The sequence below is a fragment of the Pollachius pollachius genome, assembly GCF_949987615.1.
Source record: "Pollachius pollachius genome assembly, chromosome: 3".
Lineage (NCBI taxonomy): Eukaryota > Metazoa > Chordata > Actinopteri > Gadiformes > Gadidae > Pollachius > Pollachius pollachius.
The window spans coordinates 41,132,367-41,154,878 of record NC_136936.1 but is presented as its reverse complement, the minus strand read 5'-3'; the positions used below and the strand labels follow the sequence as shown (position 1 = coordinate 41,154,878).

General features: G+C 44.4%; 1 protein-coding gene across 5 annotated transcripts in view; it reads left to right on the top strand.

Annotated features, from left to right (window-relative positions):
- Window positions 1–22,512, top strand: part of erbb4b (erb-b2 receptor tyrosine kinase 4b) — a 241,435-nt gene that overhangs the window by 195,482 nt on the left and 23,441 nt on the right. For 4 of the 5 annotated variants that reach the window (XM_079733034.1, XM_079733035.1, XM_079733036.1 and 1 more), the window contains 4 exons: window positions 526–658; window positions 3,836–3,958; window positions 4,967–5,065; window positions 8,336–8,521. In XM_079733034.1, the coding sequence (XP_079589160.1) occupies window positions 526–658; window positions 3,836–3,958; window positions 4,967–5,065; window positions 8,336–8,521 (541 nt within the window). The remainder of the gene's footprint in view (window positions 1–525; window positions 659–3,835; window positions 3,959–4,966; window positions 5,066–8,335; window positions 8,522–22,512) is intronic. The other variant, XM_079733037.1, reaches the window with a different exon arrangement.

Genomic DNA, 22,512 nt, shown 5'->3' with positions numbered 1-22,512 from the left:
TGAATGAAGATGAATAATATGTTGAATATATATATATATTCAACATAATATTCATAGTAAGATACACAACATAACAAAAGAGGGATGGGAGACAAACAACATGACGCAAGGGTGAGAGGATTCAAAACGGGGACGACGCAAAAAATAAATACGAAGATACAAATACAGAAGCTTCGACCGTGGTTAAATGGACTGCATTTATATAGCTCTTTTATCCAAAGCGCTTTACAATATTGCCTGATATTCACCCATTCATGCACACATTCACGGCGGGGTCAACCATGCAAGGCGACAGCCAGCTTGTCGGGAGCAGTAACGGTGGTGCCTTGCTAAGGGACACCTCCACACACTAGGAGGAGCCGGGGATCAAACTAGCAACCTTGTGCTTACCAGCAAGTCGCTCTACCTCCTGAGCTACTGCCGCCCCCGTGGTACCCGTATTCAACGTGTATCCAAGCCTGAAGATGCCTCAATGGCACGTTATGAACTGCAGAGTGTGTTCCTCTTTCCCCCTCCCCCCTCCAGGACGCCGCTGATCGCAGCCGGGGTGATCGGGGGGCTGTTCGTGGTGGTCATCGTGGGGCTGACCGTGGCCGTGTCCGTGCGTCGGAAGAGCATCAAGAAGAAACGGGCGCTCCGTCGCTTCCTGGAAACCGAAGTGAGCATGTCTGTGTTTTTGTGTGTGGGTATATGTGTGTGTGTGTGTATGTGTTTGTGTATGTGTGTGTGTCTGAAAGAGACTTTGTCTGTGAATGTTGTGCTTTTTAGGGAAATCTTTGTGTTTGTGTATGTATGTGTGTGTGTGTGTGTGTGTGTGCGTGTGCATGTGTGTGTCTGTTTGTGTGGTTGTGTGCATGCATGCATGTATGTGTGTTTGTGTGTGTGTGCGTGTGTGTGTGTGTGTCTGTTTGTGTGGTTGTGTGCATGCATATATGTGTGTGTGTGTGTGTGTGTGCGTGCGGGTGTGCGAAAGCATGTGTGTGTGTGTGTGTGTGTGTGTGTGTTTATGTTGATGCGTGCATGCATACATATGTGTGTATGTGTTGGTGTGTGTGTTTGTTTTGGAGTGTTTGTGAAACAACACACACACTCACGAGTACACTTCATACCATACAGGGCAGGAAAAGAAGGGGCACAAGAGGGAAGTAGAAGAGCTAACATACATGAACATTAAAGCCCTCAGCCTCCTATAGCTTCAGATGACAGAGTGGAATGGCTGCACTCTTCCCCTTGAGAACACTTTTGCCAGTGGTTAAGGGCTCTTCCCTGCGCTATACTTGAGAAGAGTTATCGTAACTTTTCCCCCCACTCTTATACCCAGGCTATTATATGTGCCCTGCATCTCTGCTCTCCAGGCTTCTAGGTTCTACTAACGCATGGCAGATCAAATATCCACCATTTGTCTAAACCTGGAAACTTCTAATGACTTGTACCTACAACTCAACAAACTTATGTTATCGACGGTGCTCCAAACGGGGGGAAAGTAGATGAGAAGGAAATGTTGGCGTTCAGAAAAGTCCTCTTCACAGAGACTGCTGTCTCATATTTATCACCAAGAAATCCAGCCCTCTCTCTCTCTCACCATACCAAAATGTCACGCAATAAAAACAGCGTTACATGTAATCTAGTCATCTATATAGTGTTTTCCCAGCCAGGGAACAAACTTAACTCAATTCCACCATCACATCTTTATAACAAGACGCAATAGGCTAGCAGTGGCTCATAATGGTATTTCTTCCTACAGTGTTTCTATGGGGTTTGCATTAGACCGTTTCAGCACCATGCCTTACGGTGGAAGAGTGGACAGCTCCACTGCAATGTCACCAGCAGCGTTCTGTGTGGACAGCTCCCCCTTAGGTTCCTCGTGCACTTTACAACTTAGCCTCGACGTTTGGTGGAACTAGGCAGATAGGGGGTCATGAATCTTTGCGTCATCCTGGTTTACAGTCACGCAATTTCCGTTCTCTGTCTCCCTATCAGCAGTCCCCGGAGCGAGATTCATATATAAACATGACAAGATGGAGCACAACAACAACCTTTTTTTCCGATGTAGAATTTGAGGAAGTAATATTCTTGATATGTAACGGACACGGATGTCCCTCTTTTGTAATTCCTCAGGGCTCCAGAGAAACTTACCGTCTCACATTTAGATGGAAAAGTCCCGCCCTCTCTCTCTCCAATTACGCCCACGTGAAGCACCTCGCTCCGGGCGTACTGTCGTGAGAGGAGGACCCCTTGAGTAATGAGGTGCTGGTGGAACTGAACGTCGGTTGATACTTAGACACTAGCCGGACAAAACAGACACTGTTAACCAGAATATAGGGACGTACACCAAGCATGTGAACCCTGGAGGGGGAGCCTCAGTGTAGAACCAAGGACAGCGCCATTTTGAGTAAATCGTGTCCTACCCCAAAAGATTCAACAAAATGGAATGGAAAACACATTTACAAGGCAGATCAATAGATGTGTTCACGGAGGACAGTTATCCAAACTACTCATCTTGAAGTCATTTTCAGAGGAAAACGTTAACGCCGAAGGGAGTCCTGGCGGGGATTGATATAGCGTGTTCATTGCATGCGCCACGATAAACAGAGGGCTGTGGATGTTTAAAGAAAGGTTTATCGAGAGCTCGGATGCTGGACTGAATGTGCCGATGCCAGATATTGATTGTAGACAATTGTTTTGTGTGTGTGTGTGTGTGTGTGTGTGTGTGTGTGTGTGTGTGTGTGGTTGTCCTTACCCTGTCCCATCTCCCTTAATCTTCCTCTGCTCCCTCTCTTTTTCTTTATCTTTCTCTCTCCCTCTCACTTCCTTGCTCCTCTTGTGATTTAGAATTCCATTTAAATGAAGAACAGCGATTGTTTTTTAATCAGACGGCAGCCTTGAGCCAGGGGGGACAGAGACTGCGGACCAACGCCCCAGCCCGTTTCCCACACCATCTCTCTCTCTCTCTCTCTCTCTCTCTCTCTCTCTCTCTCTCTCTCTCCTGCTCCCTCTCTCTCTCCTCTCTCTCCCTCTCTCTCTACCCCATAATCTCACGGTCGCTTATTTTCATCTAATTTCCTTGAATTATTTTTTGCTCTTTAGCTGTTTAATTTCATCATGTGGTTTCTCCTCCACTGACTCTGCACCAACTTCTAATCGCTCTCTCTCTATCTCTCTCGCTCCCCGTCTCTCGTTTGCTCGCTCCTACACACCCATTTGTTCCTCCACTCGAGCAGTAATGAGACCAATGAGTGTGTGCTCCTCTTCAAGCTCTGTAATTATCTGACTGTCTGCTTCACCCTCCTCTCCACACACACACATACACACACATGCACACACCACACACACGCACACACACACACACACACACACACACACACACACACACACACACGGACATGCACACCCACAACAACGTCTCATTTGTGGCTTCCTCCTCATCTATCCGTCCCATTCTTGCTACAATGCTTTCCACTTTCAATCTTGCACCTGTGAGTGTAGAGTTAATGGGCACATAGGGCACCTGTTACCTGAGGAGCGAAAGACTCACAGAAGATTGCCTGAACAGAGTGTGTTGGAAGAACCCATGCTCCTCCAGTAATTCAGATTCTATTACAATACCATCGGAGTAAAACCAGGCTGACTCGCTGATTACCATGTGCACTTTATTCACGCGCATATGACATGTGTGTCACTGTCTGCAAATGACAAATCAAACCAAACTGTTGAACAACACAAAAACAGCAGGGTGTGAAGGAGAACATTTACATTACATTCCAGCTAGGCCGGTGAGTGCAGAATGCCTAAACGGATGTGAAGATGATTTAAATTCTCGGTTTCCTCTCTAAAGCTGGTGGAGCCGTTGACGCCCAGCGGGACCGCACCCAACCAGGCTCAGCTGCGCATCCTCAAAGAGACGGAGCTGAAGCGAGTCAAGATCCTGGGCTCCGGCGCGTTCGGCACCGTTTACAAGGTAATGACGTTGCCCTTCACTCATTGTATTTATAGGACAGATTTGATTGGGCCGGTCCTCCGGGTGGCCAATGGCAAATCAATCAATTTGTGGGGGAGGGTGGGGGTGGTTGGGGGGAGTCTCGGGGGGTTGGGGGGTGTGCTCTCCTTTTCTCTCTTCGCCCGCCCTTGTCCACGCCCCTGAGACAATGGGAAAAGTCACTTGGATTGCTCATCGTCTCTGTGATCCTGGCAGGAATCCATCCCCCAAAATGCCTTCTATCTGCTTCTCTCTTATTCTCTTACTCTTATAGAGAAGAAGAGAGAGAGAGAGAGAGAGAGAGAGAGAGAGAGAGAGAGAGAGAGAGCAAAAAAAGGCAAAGAAAAAGAAAGATTGCAGGCTGGTTAATGAGAGGAAATGAGACAGCGGGATGAGGCCGAGGGGAGGAGAGGGAGGGGGGAGAGAATAAGTAATGGCCGCCGCTGAGATCCCGGGGCTCCAGAGCGAAATAAGTAGCCAGTTGCGGTCAGGGCCCATGGGGAGAGGGGACTGAGTTGAGGGGGGTGGGGTGAGTGGGCTTAAAGAGGCACCATCCAGACTTCACCGCTTCAGTTACAGCTCTCTGTCTGCTTAGGATGCTAAGCCCCTAGTATGTTCCATAGCCCATAGCGATTGTGTTTCAATATTTTTTGGGTACGAGTTTGTAACCCAAGATATTTGCAGAGATACATATAATAAAGTATAAAGTCGAAGGAATTGCATAAGATGTATGACTCTTTCTCTCTGGATATATATGTTTGTCTCCGTCCCTCCGTCTGTGTTTGTGTGCGTGTATGTTTGTGTGTGTGTGTGTGTGTGTGTGTGTGTGTGTGTGTTTGTCCTGGTCTCTCGGCCTGCATGTCTCTATACCTTTTTGTGTGTGTGTGTGTGTGTGTGTATGTGTATGTGTGTGTGTTTGTGCTTGTCTGTCGGCCTGCATGTCTCTATCCTTTTGTATCTGTGTGTGCGTGTGTATGTGTTTCCCTGCAGGGCATTTGGGTCCCAGAAGGCGAGACGGTGAAGATTCCCGTTGCAATAAAGATTCTGAGTGAGGCAACAGGACCTAAGGCCAACGTCGAGTTCATGGATGTGAGTCATTCCACAACAAACATATTTATTTATTTATAAATCCATCATTTTTCAACATCCCAATGAGCAGCCTATGAAAGCTACAGTACACAATAGTTCCCTTTTATGATGATATGAGATATGATTTAAATATATGTTCTCAAATGTAATACTTCAACAGAAAACCATATATACAATCATACAAGTGCCTAATTTAATGCAAAGCCGTTTGTACACACACAAACAGACACACATAGGCAGGCGCGCACACACACACTCACTCACAACCATGTCTCATTTGCTTCTTCCGTCTCGTCTATCCTCATACTGACACTCACACACACACAGACACACATACTCAAACTTACAGTCACACTCACACTCACACACACACAACAACCACACACATGCAGAACAGGCACCAACAAGGAGCAGAGGGATGCATCTATAAAACATGCAGTGCACAGCTCATTTCAAAAAGAAAAAATGAATGTAAAAAAACATCAAATTATCTTCCTGTGATGATGCAACGGAGATGAAATAACTCACAACAACATTGACACACATACGTCTTCTCTAACACACACACACACACACACATATAAACACAGGCATTAATGCACACACACAGACACACACACACACACACATTTACACACATGCACACACACACAAAATCACACAAATGTGATCAAACGTTGCACGACCTAGTTGCACTTTCATAATGCACTTGTCTTGACAAACTCAAGTAAATGGGCTGGGGAGTGCATAACTGTTGTACCATTAGGCCTGCCTTTGATGTTGGCCGTGCATACATTTTTCTAGTCACTCATACCCGATGCTGTCATGGGGAAATATACAGACACATACAAAGAGGCAAATTGCCCAGCATAAGTATTCTTAATAGGTTGTTATGGGTTGTGTTTGAGGGATAAATGCACTTGGGCTCAGGAAGAGAATAGCAAGAGACAGAGAAACTATCAAACATTTTATCAATGCCTATTTTTCATTCACTGTGAGACCAACCAATACAGGGCCATACCACTGGTTGTGGTTGTCAATGGAGTTGAATAACCTGTTATTTGCGATATCAATGCGAGAGGACAACCATGGAAGACAATAGTATGATTATACTGTAAGTGTATACTGTAAGGTAATAAACAAAAGATAAGGACGTAGACAGAGAACTGAAAGCCAGACAATATGGCTCCCTTCATTTTAAACTGTGGACAAAACAAGCTATTAGGCCTTCAGACTGGCACTTACATGTAAAACAATATCCTGCAAACAGACCAACTACATTGTCCGTCAACCATTTACATAACTCTGCCCCATGGCGTTAGCTTAATGTTGTCTTGATTAGTAGCGCTGCATTCGTTATGACTCTCCAGTCAAGCCATTGATGTCCCTGTTGCGCATTATCAGAATCCACTAAAGAGTATGTGCTTGGGCTGAAGATTGATCTGGAGCGTGGAGCTCGGCCTTGATTAAAGGAAGTCTGTGTACAAACCCTGCTATTACCAAATGTACTGGATGAAAACGGGGGCAGAAAAAGCCCTGTAGTAAAAGGCAGGGTCACCGACAGTTTAGCAGTGCTTTGCCCTCGGGAGGTTAGGAGTTGGCTTCTTAAAGATTGTAATTTGCCTTGACTGCTGTCCCCATCATCCGATCATGCCCCTACATTGTCTTCAGTATTTTATTTTGCACGCTAAATTACTTATTTGAACAACTTATATATCTGATTGAATGTTCAGTGGACGTGCAACAAGACTGAACAATTGGCAATAATGGCCAAGGAAGATTCATATCCTGTTCCAAAAGCGTTGTTGTTAAACAACATGTTTAACAACAATGTTGATCAATTCTGGAGGACGGGAATACGACTAATATTTTAAACAACACAGGGCTAATAACTTCCCCAAAAAACGATCAGGTTTTTAGGAATCCTATTGAGGATGCCTTTGTAACTATATCCGTATCGAGATATAGTTACATATATATGTGTCTATTTATTTTACAAATTCGATATTAGCTACTGTGCACCACATATGTATTATCGGGAGTTCCATGCATTCCTGATTGACTTCCCCGTTACACGTTTACAGTTTTATAGCAAGTAGAGCAGATATTCAGGTTACATTAGATCATTGTTCTGGGGCAGGGTTCTTGACTACGTTGCTCCAGATGAAGCAGAACAACTTGGCGGAAACAGGGTGTGCTCCATGGTGGGTCCCAGGGTAGCCCCGTAGCAGTATGCACACATAGAAGGAAGGGGCTCTTCCGTTGCCCTCAATGCCAGTGTGATTTACCATTACTCGTGTCTGCCGCCATCACCATGCATTTCCTGCTGATGAGTGTGTTTTTCATTATGCGAATGCTGTAATGCATTGCCACCCAATAAATCCTCTCTCTCTCTCTCTCTCTCTCTCTCTCTCTCTCTCTCTCTCTCTCTCTATCTCTCTATCTCTCTATCTATCTATCTATCTATCTATCTATCTATCTATCTATCTATCTATCTATCTATCTATCTCTCTCTCTCTCTCTTTTTCTCCTTCTCTCTCTCTGGCTCTCTGTCTCTCTTGCTTGCTCTCTCTCTCTTTCTTGCTGGCTCTCTCTTTTTCTCCTCTCTCTCTCTCTCTCTCTCTCTCTCTCTCTCTCTCTCTATCTCTCTCTCTCTCTCTCTCTTTTTCTCTTTCTTTCTCTCTCTCTGGCTCTCTGTCTCTCTTGCTTGCTCTCTCTCTCTTTCTTGCTGGCTCTCTCTTTTTCTCCCCTCTCTCTCTCTCTCTCTCTCTCTCTCTCTCTCTCTCTCTCTCTCTCTCTCTCTCTCTCTATAGTGGGGTATGCACACTAATTAAAGACAAACGGCAGCAGTATCAGAAGCTTTCATCATGTGTATCTCATGGCACATATCCGCAGATATGCAGAACAGAATCATGTGGATAGTTGAATATCATTATTGCATCATCTTAACACAGTTATATGTTGCTACACTTCATCGAACCGTGTGCATGTATATAGTCTAATATTGTCTAATATTTATTCACATTTTGAAATCAGACCATTATGAAAGGTAACTCCCGATGAAGAATAAGTAGTTCAGCTTTGTCATATGGTTTGAACCAGTGGCTTGGGCTTCTGTTTGATACTCATACACCCTCCCTCCTACCAGGTTTAGTGTGTGTGTGTTTGTGTGTGCGTGCGTGGGTGCGTGCGTGCGTGCGTGCGTCCCCCGCCACCATGCTCTCCTCCAACCACATGCCCTGTCTAAGTGTGTCACCTGTCCCCACCCAGGAGGCCCTGATCATGGCCAGCATGGAGCACCCCCACCTGGTGCGTCTGCTGGGGGTGTGTCTGAGCCCCACCATCCAGCTGGTCACCCAGCTCATGCCCCACGGCTGCCTGCTCGACTACGTCCACGAGCACCAGGACAACATCGGCTCCCAGCTCCTGCTCAACTGGTGTGTCCAGATCGCTAAGGTAAGCGCACAACCTTTTTGCTTTCTTGTTTACAGGCCTGGTTACATTCATGAGCAGTCGTTGCTGGCTAGCTGGCTGCCTGGCTAGCTGGGTAGTTAGCTGGCTGGCTGGTATAGCTGGCTGATTGGCTGGTTTAGCTGTTTGGCTGGTTTAGCTGGCTGGTTAGCTGGTTTAGCCTTATTTTTAGCTGGCTGGCTGGTTGGCTGGCTAGCTTGCTGGCTGGTTTAGCTTTTTGGCTAGAAAGCTGTCTAGTTCAGCCATCTTTTTAGCTTGCTGGCTGGCTGGCTGGTTTAGCTGGCTGGCTAGCAGGCTGTTGGTTTAGCTGTCTGTTTGACTGGCTGGCTAGCTGACTGACTGGTATAGCTGGCTAGCAGGCTGTTGGTTTAGCTGTCGGGCTGGCTGGCTGGCTAGCTGACTGACTGGCTAGCTGGTAGTGTGCTGTGGCCTCACTATATTTTTCTCCCTGGTTTATTGTTCATTGATTTGAGCACACTGCTGTTCCAGCCGGTTGGTGATTGGTGGATGTATCTGTGTTTTTTGTATATTGAGTTGGTGTGTAGTTTGGTAAATTCGGTTGGACCAACCTGGTCATGTCATCACTGTTTCTCAAACTTTTCACCCATTGCCCTTGAACCTCAACCTTTGGGGCGAACTTAGACCTACATTAATAAGGCCAAACAGAAAGTGAATAGCAAATCTTTAACTTAAATTTTATATCTTGTCATAGAGATATGTTTAATGTGATTTGTTGACTTCAAATTCCGTGGTGTGATGGCGTCCAATGAGAATGAGGCGCACATATATAAAAAAACAGGCAGCACAGGTTTACACATTAAATAATCAACTGCGTTTATGTCTTACATGACACGATTATAGGGACACTTGGATTCAAAGGGACGAATAGATTATTTTTCATCGGTTTTTAGTTCACACACCCTCCAGGATAGGTCACGGAGCTTAGACTCCGCAGTCAAGAGCCTTTAATGATGCTGACATTTCTCTCCTACTTTGCGTGATTTGCATCCAGACACCTTTAAGTGACTTTCCCTACTGCTCAATAGACATCAAATGTGTGAATGCATCATGATCATAACGCACACTTTTTGGGCAGTGTTCAACAGAGTTGATCCTATTAAGCCTTGCATTGGTCTATGGCCAATAGAAAACAAAGCAGAGCTCTTTACTTGACATCATTAAATTCCACTTTGAATTCCACCTCCTACACTGTGTGTAATGTTGCCCGATTTATCTTCACAATCACTCTTTGGTCAGCTTGATGATTTAGTGCTCCCTGACTTGGGATGCTATGGCCTTGTCCGCAAGCTAGATAAATGTTTTTTGTCCCTCTGTGTTGGCCTCCCGCCTGTACTAATCTGGTGTTTTCGGCTATGTAGCTGTTGACGACGCTTCCAGCCAGACAGTTTATATAACCAGGCCAAGGCTTGACCATGCACATGCTCTGATCATCACCTTGGGTCATAATAAGTAGCCATCTTTCCTTCAGCTGCCAAAGTGTGAATTAAGTGGACACAATCTGGGGACCACAACTATTCATTTGGTTATGCCGATGTCTCCAGTTCATCAAATCAGTGAGACACACCAACATCATCCTGCACAACAGGATTGAATAGAGGATGTTGCGGAATTATGCTGATATCAGTGGCAACAGAATATATTGAAACCTCAAACATGTTTCATACAATTTCTTACAGAAAACCCTTGCTACAATGTTGAATAAAGAGTGAGTAATGATTAGTGCAAGCCAATCAGAACACAAGAATTAAGGAAACGTGACAGTGGGTTCTAAGGAGAAATGCAGTAAGTCATGAAAAAAAAGGATGATTGTTTGCGAAAGAGAACCTAGCATAGCATCGACTCAAGTCAAAAGCAGCTTGTTCTTATTATAAAGGCAAAGATGATGCTGAGCTTCACTGCCCGGCCAGGCACCATTAGTGGATTATTCTTAGAGGAAACGGTCCCAAAATGCTCTTTATTATTTACACATCTTTTAATTTCCAACCGTCATCTGAGCTTGAGTGTGTGTGAACACCGCTAGGTCGATGAGAAAGTGAGTTATGTTTTCTGAGCTGTGCTCACGTTTTAGAAAATGTTCTGTTTCCAGTGGTGTGCACATTGCATGACGCATTCTGGCATAATAAATGCCAGAATGCCACAGAAAGGACAGAGTCGTCCGTCATTCTGAGATTTATCATCTTGAATTAATAGATTATCTTTTCCATGTTAACTGTATCGTGGGCGAACAAAGCTGAGGTCAAATATGAACCAAAATATTATTTTAAAGAAGCTTCACACATGAGATGTCATTGTTGTCCTGAATGGTTCAGCACACAATTTCTTTAGGGTAAGTCACGTGGAACCAGTTTGAGCCATCAACAAATACAACAGTTATTATTTTATATCCCAGAGATCACAGAGATCTTTGAGAATTGATGACACACTTACTGTATCTTAACGACTGTGGCTTGCTAGGGCACTGATATTCGGTAAATCGGATAGGGTTAGGGTTAGTGCACAGATAAATGCACAGTGTAAATGTTGCATTATCTCGTTTGATGAATTTTCTTGTGTAAAAGGTTCCCGGAGATAGATACTAACACATCAACATGGAGACGTTTGTGATGAATGGTTGATTTCAACATTACACTTTGGAAAATGTTTTGTTGATGAGTCAAATGCAGTTGACTTGTTTCAGGCCTCCTACTTTGGCTGTGAGGGCATGCTGAACCACTTTGGGTTCAGCATGCCCAAAAAGTGGGCATGCTGAACCACTTTTGGTGTTGAACCACAAAAGTGTTGAACCACAAAAGTGTTGAACCACTTTTGGTTAATTTCTTTGTTCTCTTATTGACGCAGATGTCGAAATAAAGAGAAGATAGAGAAAGATGATCCTCTTACCAAACTCAGTGTAACACTTGCATGAAATAATTTAGTAAAACCGTGGACCTGGAAATGGAGAAATTTGGCAAATTGAGTATCGGCACCCAATACAATTTCTCAAGTTCAGGGCAGGAAGCTTGACTGTTGTGTTAAGGTGAAGTATTACCATTGGGCCTGTAAAGCCCCAATCGTGGAATACATAGGAATGTTGAGTTGATTCCTGCTTACATCTGAGTTGTAGTTGGGACTTTTACAAACATGCACTCGCACACACAAACACACGCAGACACACACACACGCACAGACCCCTCTGCTAATTCATTACAGGAACTTCAGGGATACATGCGGCATGGCTCCATTCCTATTCCATCCACATCCTCTCTCGTTCATGTCATGTAATTTGTTCTTCCCTCCGAGTCTTCTTTTCCCCTGTCTCTGTGAATACAGCAAAGCAATATCATTTCAGTCGTTCAGATCTACAGCCAATCCATTGAATCAATATGTACTGACACGGCTACTTCTCTACCCAAAACTTCCACACAGTCACTGCTCCCTCTCATACATTTATCTCTCTCTCTCTCTCTCTCTCTCTCTCTCTCTCTCTCTCTCTCTCTCTCTCTCTCTCTCTATGTCTCTCTCTGTCTCTCAGCCTGTCTAAGTTCCCTGCATTTGGTCCCCAGTGGTGTTTGACTCTGAGTCCAGCATGTAGTAGAAGAGCATGGCGCAGATTAGCACTGTTCGGTTTTTAATATTGGCCTCATCATGAATGTCAACAAATGGAATCCTCCCGCGGACAATTAGATATTGAATGTCATTTTCCATTTGTTTCCCTCACTCTCAGTGTCAGACGACTAATTAGTATGGGAAGAAATTGTGTGGACATCTTGACTGACTACAGTGTGTGTGCGTCAAAATGTAGTAGACCTACTCATTTCCACCACCTCACCCCACTTGTCTCTATCTATCGCTCACTCACTCTATGTCTCTCTCTCTCTCTCTCTCTCTCTCTCTCACTCACTCACTCACTCACTCACTCACTCACTCACTCACTCACTCACTCACTCACTCACTCACTCACTCACTCACTCACTCACTCACTCACTCACTCCCTCTCTTTCTCTATGGCTCTACCTTTCTACCTCTGTATCTCTCTTCTCTCTCTCTCTCTGTATTCTGTCTCTCTCTCTCTCTCTCTCTCTCTCTCTCTCTCTCTCTCTCTATATATATATATATATATATATATATATATATATATATACATCTGTGTCTGTATCTCTCTCTCTGTCTGTATTCTATGTCCCTCTTTCTCCCTCTCTTTCTCTCTCTCTCTCTCTCTCTGTATTCTATGTCTCTCTTTCTCTCTCCATGTCAAACAGTTGGATGAGCATGTGTAAGGTGACATTACTATTCAGAGCGGTCCCAGGCCTTTCCATCCCACTGTAACGCTCATCAAACATGAAGTAACATTTTAGACACGCTCTCTGGAGTCAAGAGGGAAAACACGGCAAACTTTTCTTCATACCTTTAAACCAAATACTTATTCTGATCTCACAAATCTTTGTCCCAAGAACACCTCTGATTGCCGGATCACAATCTTTGGCCCTTCAGACAGATAAATTATCCCCATGGACAGAGGCAGAGATAGACAAAAGGCCATTAGGGTGGTGCTTACTCACATTTGGAATACTGTCAATCAAATGAGCACAGACATTCACTGGAAAATAAACACAAACACACACACACACACACACACACACACACACACACACACACACACACACACACACACACACACACACACACACACACACATACACAGACACTCACACGCACACTTAAAGACGAAAGTCATCTGTCAATCCACTCTCACACAGACAAACACAAATTCTCTCCCACGTACACAAACAAAGACATACACACACACACACACACACACACACACACACACACACACACACATGCTTGCGGTGCAGTATTAGCAGTGTCTGGGGGGAGCAGAGATGGATGTGGTCAGGTAAGGCAGGTGGGGAATGGATGACTGGAGGCAGATTGTGCAATGGATGAGACAGTCAGCTCCCAGAGACAGGCCTAGACTAATGACTAGCTGCCCAACATATATACACAAACTCTCACAAACGCAGACACACACAGCCATACTGTCACAGATCACAATCATCTGACACACAAGCATACACTTACACATACAGTCCCATTACACAGATCCCATATGCAAACACTCGGGCAGGTGCATATACATGCACACGTACAAATGCAGAAATACTCACAAACATATGCTGTCATGCAGGTGTGACATACACCTATATACACGCATTGTTTAGAATGGACGTCTGAGTACATCGCAGGAAGAAATTAAAACATCAAACATCCACATGCATTCAGGCATACATGAATGCATACATACATACAGGCATACATACATACATACATACATACATACATACATACATACATACATACATACATACATACATGCATGCATGCATGCATGCATGCATGCATGCATACATGCATACATGCATACATGCATACATACATACAGGCATACATAAATACATACATGCATACAGGCATACATGCATGCATACATTCAGACATATATTATTTCGCTAAAGTCGCGAAGTCAAGAAACCCAAAGTTATCCTGCCCTGAGTTTAACATTAGGTACCAGTACATTTCCGAAGTGTTTTTTTCATTCATCGTTTTCATTCAAAGTCATATCATGCCTTTGAACAAAATCCGAGTCTGAAGTCTTCTTCTTGAGTTTTTGCTTAAGTAGTTTGGATACGCATTGAAATGTGCTTTGTGCTGCTGATGTTGATTACAATGTCATGAGTAACATAAGGATGGGTAAAAGCTGTCAACTTATTGTGTCTTGGTTGTCTATTAGATCGAGAGAGAGAGACATTCAAAAGAGGATAGAGACTCGTGCTCAACTCTCTCAATTAGCAACCCGTCACAGTAAGCTACTGCCTTCCCGGCTCCTATGGAACTTTCTATCTCATGATATGTGTGTGTGTTTGTAGTTTTGAATGTGTGTTACTGCGTTAGCATTTGTGTGTATTTGTGTCTGTGTGCGTGTGCATCCTTGCGCGTGTGTGTGCAATTCATTTTAGGATTCTAAAAAAAACTTGTGGCTGTCTGACCCTTTTTGTCCAGGCACCCCTAAAAACTGCAAATATTCAAGCACACAGCATTTCAGAGACACAAAGGCGTGCATACACACAAACACGCGCACGCACAAACCCACACACACACACACACACACACACACACATACACATACACGTTGTTCTGTGCAGCATGGTCCCAGCCCTGGGAGCTGTGGTATTTAGGATAGGTCAGTGGTGTGGTCCAGCCGATAAACCACATCATCTCTCAGCCAAGCCCCCGTTGGTGTCCTTGCAGCAGGTCACACGGCTCCTAGCAGCCCTCCTTGCTTAAAGTGTCTGAATGTCGGAACCGAGTAACCCGGACAACCCTGAATCAAATAGTGTTTTTGTGCTCAACCCATGGTTTGTGTTCTCTGTTGTTTCTAACTGTTTTGTGTGCAATTTATTCAATATTTTGTATTTTTGTTTTTATGACGCCAATTTCTGTAACCCAATAGTAATGTATTTTTTAAGGAAAGCTGCCACGACACACAAAAGTCTTCCAATAGCCAATAGTGTGTTGTTTTACCCCCAAATATCAGCTCCTTCTAGAAAAAGTGACATTGGTACACACACAAACACACTTACACGTACACACACACCTCTGCAGAGCACAGAATCAATTGCAAACACAATCATCTTCTCCTCAGATTAGCACAGAGTTGTGAGAAAAAGCTAATCAATGGAATCCTGACCGCCGCCACTTCATGTTTTGTTTTTCTCTGTGTTCTTTTATTCCGCCTCTATTGTTGTTTCTTTAATACAATTAGTTGTCAAAGTCTTACCTTGTTTTGTGCTAAATGGGAGGACGGGTGAAGCCCTGCCAAGTCGGCCGTATTCAATGTTTTGATTGTGGTTTTACCGCCTGTTGCTCGCTGTTTAGCCCAGTCTTCCTATAGGGCTCTGTACACATTGTTTTCCTGCAAATTCGGTTTTTCATAGGTATTACCAGACGTGGCTTCGGCTTGAAGATGATTCAAAAACGCCCCAAAAAGAGAAAGGATTTTGTTACGCATAATACCGACACGTTCTGCGGAAGATTAGGGCGGTGACCCTCGCACTAATCCAATCTTGCTCTGGAGCACCGTGACTGCAACGCCAAAACCGTCTGCATTCACCCCGCCCGTTCGCTATGCCCTGAGCTGTTCTGCTGCTGCCATGAAATTTAACCTCGACAACAACAACAACAGCAACAAAAAACACAGTTGTGTCAGGATTTACAGCTGGTGGGTTGAAATGCTCAGAGCCGAGGGTCTGCGGGGATCAGTCCTGCTTGCGCTCACGGTCACGCAACACACCCCCCCAAAAAAAAAACACCACCACCCTTGAATCGGTTGTGGCGTCATCCGAGTCCAAAGGAGAGCGTCTGAACACATCGACGGTACAATTGTTGGGGGTGTTATCAGGCAATTAGAGGAGCAGGGACGACAGACACGGGACGCTGCTGACTCACCTAAGAACTCTTACTGTGGAGTCATAACAAGCAGCATTCACACACAGACGCACACACAGACACACTAACAATCTCACACACACACACACACACACAAACACAGAAACGTATTCTTCTCCCACACCAGTACAATACACAAACAAATGAAAAATACATCTCGCACACACGTATGGACACACAAGACAGGCGTTGTCACGGTGCGGCACTGATACATCAATGCACAAATAATGTAGATAGAATGACATATACCTAAAGGCTTACAACCGGAGGACCTTATCCGGAGATCAGGAATCCTAACACAAACATCCCATGCATGAACCCATACATATACGCACGCACACTCACACAAACACACTCACACACATATGCGTGCAGGCAAGTATACACACACCTACACTCACACAGACACACATACACACACATGCACAAACTTCTGCTTGGCCCAGACAGTGGCAGGTATTATTTACTGGGACAAGGAGAGACAATGCAAACTCAGAATATATAATCGGTGTCTGGCAAGGAAGCGATAGACAAATAGAAATGGATGCGAGGGGTCGGACGGCAAAATTGAGGAATGATAAGAGAAGGAAGAATCCAGTATTGTTAACCCACTGAGAGGTCCAAACGGAAACCAAAAGGGTTTGATCAAGAACAGAAAGATAAGGAGACCAGAGGAGAGCTAGGAGGTAATGCTTGTGTTTTGGTTCAACTTTAATTTGGACAAGGTCGACCAGATGAAATCAAATTACTTTTAAAAACGGAACCGGGCAAGTGACAAAGCCACCGGGATGTCAAACACAAAACACTAAACGACAGCAACAACTCAATACTGAACCAATAGGCTAATAGCCTAGCATGCTCCCCCTCAGACACAGACAGACAGAGACACACCAGAGACACACCACAAAATCAGTTTCTGTTTGTGTGTGTGTGTCTCAGTGTGTGTCTGTGTGTTTGTTTGTGTGTGTGTGTGTGTGTGTGTGTGTGTCTGTGTGTGTGTGTGTGTGTGTGTGTGTGTGTGTGTGTGTGTGTTCAAAGCCCACATTAATGCATTCCAAGGGAGACCTGTTAGGATTGCTGAGCTGCCCGCATTCTGCCACAGATCAATCGCGGGCCGGGGCTAATGTCTCTCATTACGCCGCACTGCAATCAACCCGATGTCATCGTGCTAATTATGACCATAATCATTATTATTATCCTTTCTATATTACAGTTCATTACTTTAGGACTCTCAAGATCTTAAGGATGTGTGTGTGTGAGTGTACATGTGCGTGTGTTCATGTGCTGAGGCCAATAACGGACAAATCAACCGCCATATTCCGTTCATTTCTGGGCGAGATGTGTTTCGTTCACGAATGATTCCCTCCTTGTTTCCCCACATCCCCTCCATTGAAGGTTTCTGCGTGCTGACAAGGCATCACCATACGCTCCAAGAGATGATGCTTCCAGGCCTGACCAATTGAGCAGTTAATTGGTGTGGATGAAAAGCCACCCTCCTAACCCCCCATCCCCCCACTCTCTCTCCCTCTCCCCCAACTCCAAAAAAAACACTCTCCCTCTCTCCCTCATGATTACCAGTGTGGGGAGGCTCGACCAATAGAGTGGTGGAACATGGTTAAGCATCAGTTGAAATGGAAGCACATAAGAGAGGAGAATTTATCGTGTTTATTTTAAAGAAAGGAAAAGTGCCTTATCCAGAACCTTATCCACTTTATTATACAGCCAAGCTCTAATTGTGCGGTCCCCATAGTGTAGCTATATAACATATCTGTACACCATTACAAGGCATATTGGCTGAGTAAAGCACCCGTGTGTGTGTGTGTGTGTGTGTGTGTGTGTGTGTGTGTGTGTGTGTGTGTGTGTGTGTGTGTGTGTACTTTGAAAGTGGTGCTGGGTCGACAGCGACTCTGTCAAGGTAATAGCAAACAAAAGAAGGGAAAGCACCCCAGGCAAAGATACACAGTCAAACAAACAGACACACACAAACACATACTCTCACACAAAGACATGCATACACACTTACACACACACACACACACACACACACACACACACACACACACACACACACACACACACACACACACACACACAGTTAAACACACAAACAGACAGACAGACAGACACACCCACAGGGGAGTGTTGTGCCAGCGGTAAGGCTTAGTGTTCAAACACAGAGAAGCACAATGTCCAGGAGACACCAACAGAAGGCACAGTCGCACCTAATATAAGCCCACAATGTCCGCTTCTGATGCGCCATTATTTTCAATTAGTGTTGTATGGAGCCTCGCGGCTAATACTCAGCCACCTGCTGCCAAGGATACAAGGATTTGAGACAAAAGATGGGTTGTTTTGATTTATTTTTGCAATAGTTCTTTCGGGGAATGTAAAACAGAAAATACAAAACATGGGTACCGATTGTATCGACCGTGATTTCAAAAGATTTGTTTGAACATCTGATTTCATTTCTACTAGAAACATTGACGTTACATGTAATAACGCATCTATTAAACAACCTTATCAATTTTTGTGCTTGTTTCAGTGTGTGCGTGCGTTAAATCTTAGATGCATTAAGAAGCATTTTACGTTGACTTGCATTCTCTTTATGGGTCCAGGCAGTGTTTAAACCATTGACCCTGAGACTTAATCAAAGTGCCAAACAATGTCTACGGATTAACTACTACCTGACCATCACACACCACACACACACGCACACACACACTGATGATACACTGCAGTCTCCAATTTCCAACAATGTCAGGCATCACATAAAATTTGGGAACGCATGCCAGCATACTCGTAAAAAAACAACCTGAATTAAGACATTCATAGGCTTGTACTACAAACTCTCAAGTCAAGTCCATTTTATTGGAACAGCCCTTAATCACAGTTACAGCCTCAAAGGGCTTCTCAGGCCACCCTTAACTACATCCCCCCTAAACCTACGGCCGCTAAAGGGCAAGGAAGGTTCAAGGAAAGAGGGAAAAAAGCAATAAACAAAGACTTAAAGAGGGAGATTCATATGATTTGAGAGCCTCCAACCACAACCAAGATAACGGAGCCAAAGAGAGAAGAGAAAGTGAAAGTGAAACCAAATCAGAGAGTGAGGATAAAAGAATAATCAGGGGACAGACGACAAAACACACACTTTGCCAAGAACATTACAATGTCCATCTGGTGCCCCCCTTCCTCCATCATGCACACACCCACATACGTGCACACACACTTACACACACGTGCCAGACATCCCGGAGTGCCCTTCCAGTACAAGGTCATGTTGTCAGCGTATGTTACGGATCGCTCACCTGTTTCCAGGGTGGCTGCCGGCCGCGGGCCATCGTGGCCAGAGCTGGCACGGAGCGCACAGCTGGCGCGCTGCAGCCACTCCTCAGGGGGTGAACACACACCACACGGGTGTGTGTGTGAGTGCATGTGTTGGTGTTGGTGTGTGTGTGTGTGTGTGTGTGTGTGTGTGTGTGTGCGTGTGTGTGGCTTTACAATGACCTCAACTCTGGGAGAGTGTTTGTGTGAATATGTGCTTGAGCGCACTTGCGTGTGTGTGGCTTTACAATGACCTCATCTCAAGAGTGTGTGTGTGTGTGTGTCTGCTTGTGCGTGTATGCATGCCAGTTTGTGGCTTTACAATGACCATCTCAGAATGAGTTTCTGTGTCTGCTTATGTCCTTGTTTTTTTCTGTGTTTTCTATCTGTGTCTGTGTTAGGGCTGCTTGATTATGGAAACAATCATAATCACGATTATTTTGGTCAATATTGAAATCACAATTATTCAAATGATTATTTTTGAGCTTGAAAACATTCTGTATTTATTCAGCATGTCTCTCCCAAAAAAAACACTTCGAAATTTCGCCTTAAAAAAATACACAAAACGGTCAAATTGAAAGTGTTCAAATCTAAAATAATCTACAGATAAGTATCCAGCTGTTCTGCACTTTCTATGAAACATTTAATGAAAAAAAAAATTGAAAACTCAATATATTAGTTTTTTTTATCATTTGACGTAAAATCAAAATCGCGCTCAAAATTTGATTTATCACCCAGCCCTAGTGTGTGTGACAAAGCATGTGCATGTGTGTGGTTGGGTGTCCCCTTTGTATTAGGCAAATAGTGATTGGCATATGTGTGTTGTCTGAACCGCTCTTAATTTGTGATATTTCCTTCTAAGGACACAATGACCTATTCTTCTATTTCGATGGCTAGAAAATAAGGGGCAGAATTGTAAGGTAGAAAATGGAAGGGCAAAAGACAAACAACGAGAGCGAGGGGGGGGGGGGGGGGGGTGTTGTGCTTAAGGACGACAGTTAAGAACGGTCCATGTTTCCATTTGGTCAGACATGGCTGTCAACTTGGAGGTCGATGCGATGGGATTAACGAAGATACGTCTGCCGCAAACTGTATCCCTGTATCAAGAAAGATGGTCCTGAGGCGTTCAAAAGTAAAAGCCCCTCTCATACGTCACCATTACACCCTCCCCCGTTCTGAATTCCATGACCCCCCCCTCCCCCTTCTCCCTCCCACCCAGACGGGGTTGGGTGCACCTCTTGCCAGCCGAGGTGTGACGGACAAGCCACTGTCGAGCGTTCGTCCTTGACAGCCTCCTTCACATGCAGACCAGCACCCCCACCTCCCCTCGCTCTCGCTCGCTCTCTCGCTCTCTCTCTATCTCTGTTGCGCTCTCTCTCTCTCTCTCTCTCTCTCTCTGTCTCTGTCTCTCTCTCTCTCTATGTCTCTCTCTCTCTCGATCCCCTGTCTCTCTCTGTTGCCTTGTGTCCTTTCCTATTCTCCTAGTAATTTTTTTTTCTTCTTTCACCGTTCTTCATTGACTTCAATTAAACCATTAGTTTGTCCCTCTCTCCATCCCTCTCCATTTCTTTCTCTTCAGCTCTATTTTCTTCCACTTAAATCTCTCTCACTCCCTCCACCATCCTCTTGCTCCCCCTCTCTCAGCAGGCAGTCAGGTTAGAGGTCAGGCCTCATACATTCATTCATAGGATGTGATGGCATGAAGGGTTTTCACAATATTAGCTTAACTGTGTGCCTTCTCTGGGGTGGAGAAACCCACTAGAGCAGCACAATTTCACTATTTTTTTCACCCCTCTCTGAATATATTTTTCTTTTTTTGCAATGCAGTATGTTTTTATTTAATAAAATTGTCACAATCTCAAAATGGCAGTGTGATTATTATGAAATGATGAGAATATACCTAGGAAACTGAGAAACATCGCTTATTTTCTGTATTTTAGTCCCTTAAAAAAAATGTAAAACGTCCATCAATTTAACAATGTGGACATCGCCAGTCTTGCAAAGCCAGCCATCCACTTACAAGATTATATATCTCTGGTGAAATAGTAGATTATGTGTTGAGGAATGAGGAAAGAGTGACGATACAGTAGACTGTAGAGTAGCACCATGGAGACCTGAGAACAGACAGACTTTCCATTTAACATGATATATTATTTCCAGATGACGATGCTTCTTTCATCTGCTCAACGTTTGCTGAAGTGTTATCATCCAAAATGCAATGTCCAGACCACCGTTAGACCCTTTGGAGGCTAGGGAGATAAGGTCTGGTTCTGCAATGCTGACAGAGTCTTTGGCACTTATAGTTAGGGGTAGAGAGTAAAGGATTGTTTGTGCTGCCCTCACTCTTTGCAAAGTGCATTATCACTCTATTGCTACAAATTGCTCGCTAGTCCCCAAACTGGAAGCCTCTTAACTAATGCTTACAAAAGCAATGCACACATCTTTTATCAGCTCTGTTTATTTTCTTACTCAACTTTATATTGCCCTATATGAAAACATGTTCAGCCCCTAGTGTTTTCTCTATTTAAATACAGACAATATATCAACACGTGTTTATCTATTCATTCATTCATTATGTGCTTCTGTCTTTCCATGCTTGCGTTCCTGAATGTGTGGACACACTTGAAAGCAGGAGACTGAGAGGGCAAGAAAGTAAGCGGGAGAGAGAGAGAGAGAGAGAGAGAGAGAGAGAGAGAGGATGAAGAGATAGAAGGGGAGAGGGGTGAGGAGGAAGAAGAAGAGAAAGTGAGATACATGGGAGAGAGATAGAGACAGATGAAGAGAAGGAAAGAGAGAGGAAGAGAGAGAGGAGAAAAAGAGGAAGAGATAGAGAAAGAGAGCAATGGAGAGGAAAAAGAAGAGAGCGACAGAGGAAGAGAGGGATAGAGAGGAAGAGAGAAGAGAAAGAGAGTGACAGAGGAAGAGAGGGAAAGATAGATGAAGAAAGAGAGAGAGCGAGAGAGACAGACAGAGGGACAGAGGAGGAGAGCGAAACTGAGAGAGGAAGAGAGAGAGACAGAGAGAGAGAGAGACAGACAGAGAAGGAAAGAGAGAGGAAGAGAGAGAGACACACAGGAATAGAGGGAGAGGCAAAGGGTTGGTTGTTGCCCACTCCTCTCCACTACAGTGCAAACTCTATTAGGCATTCA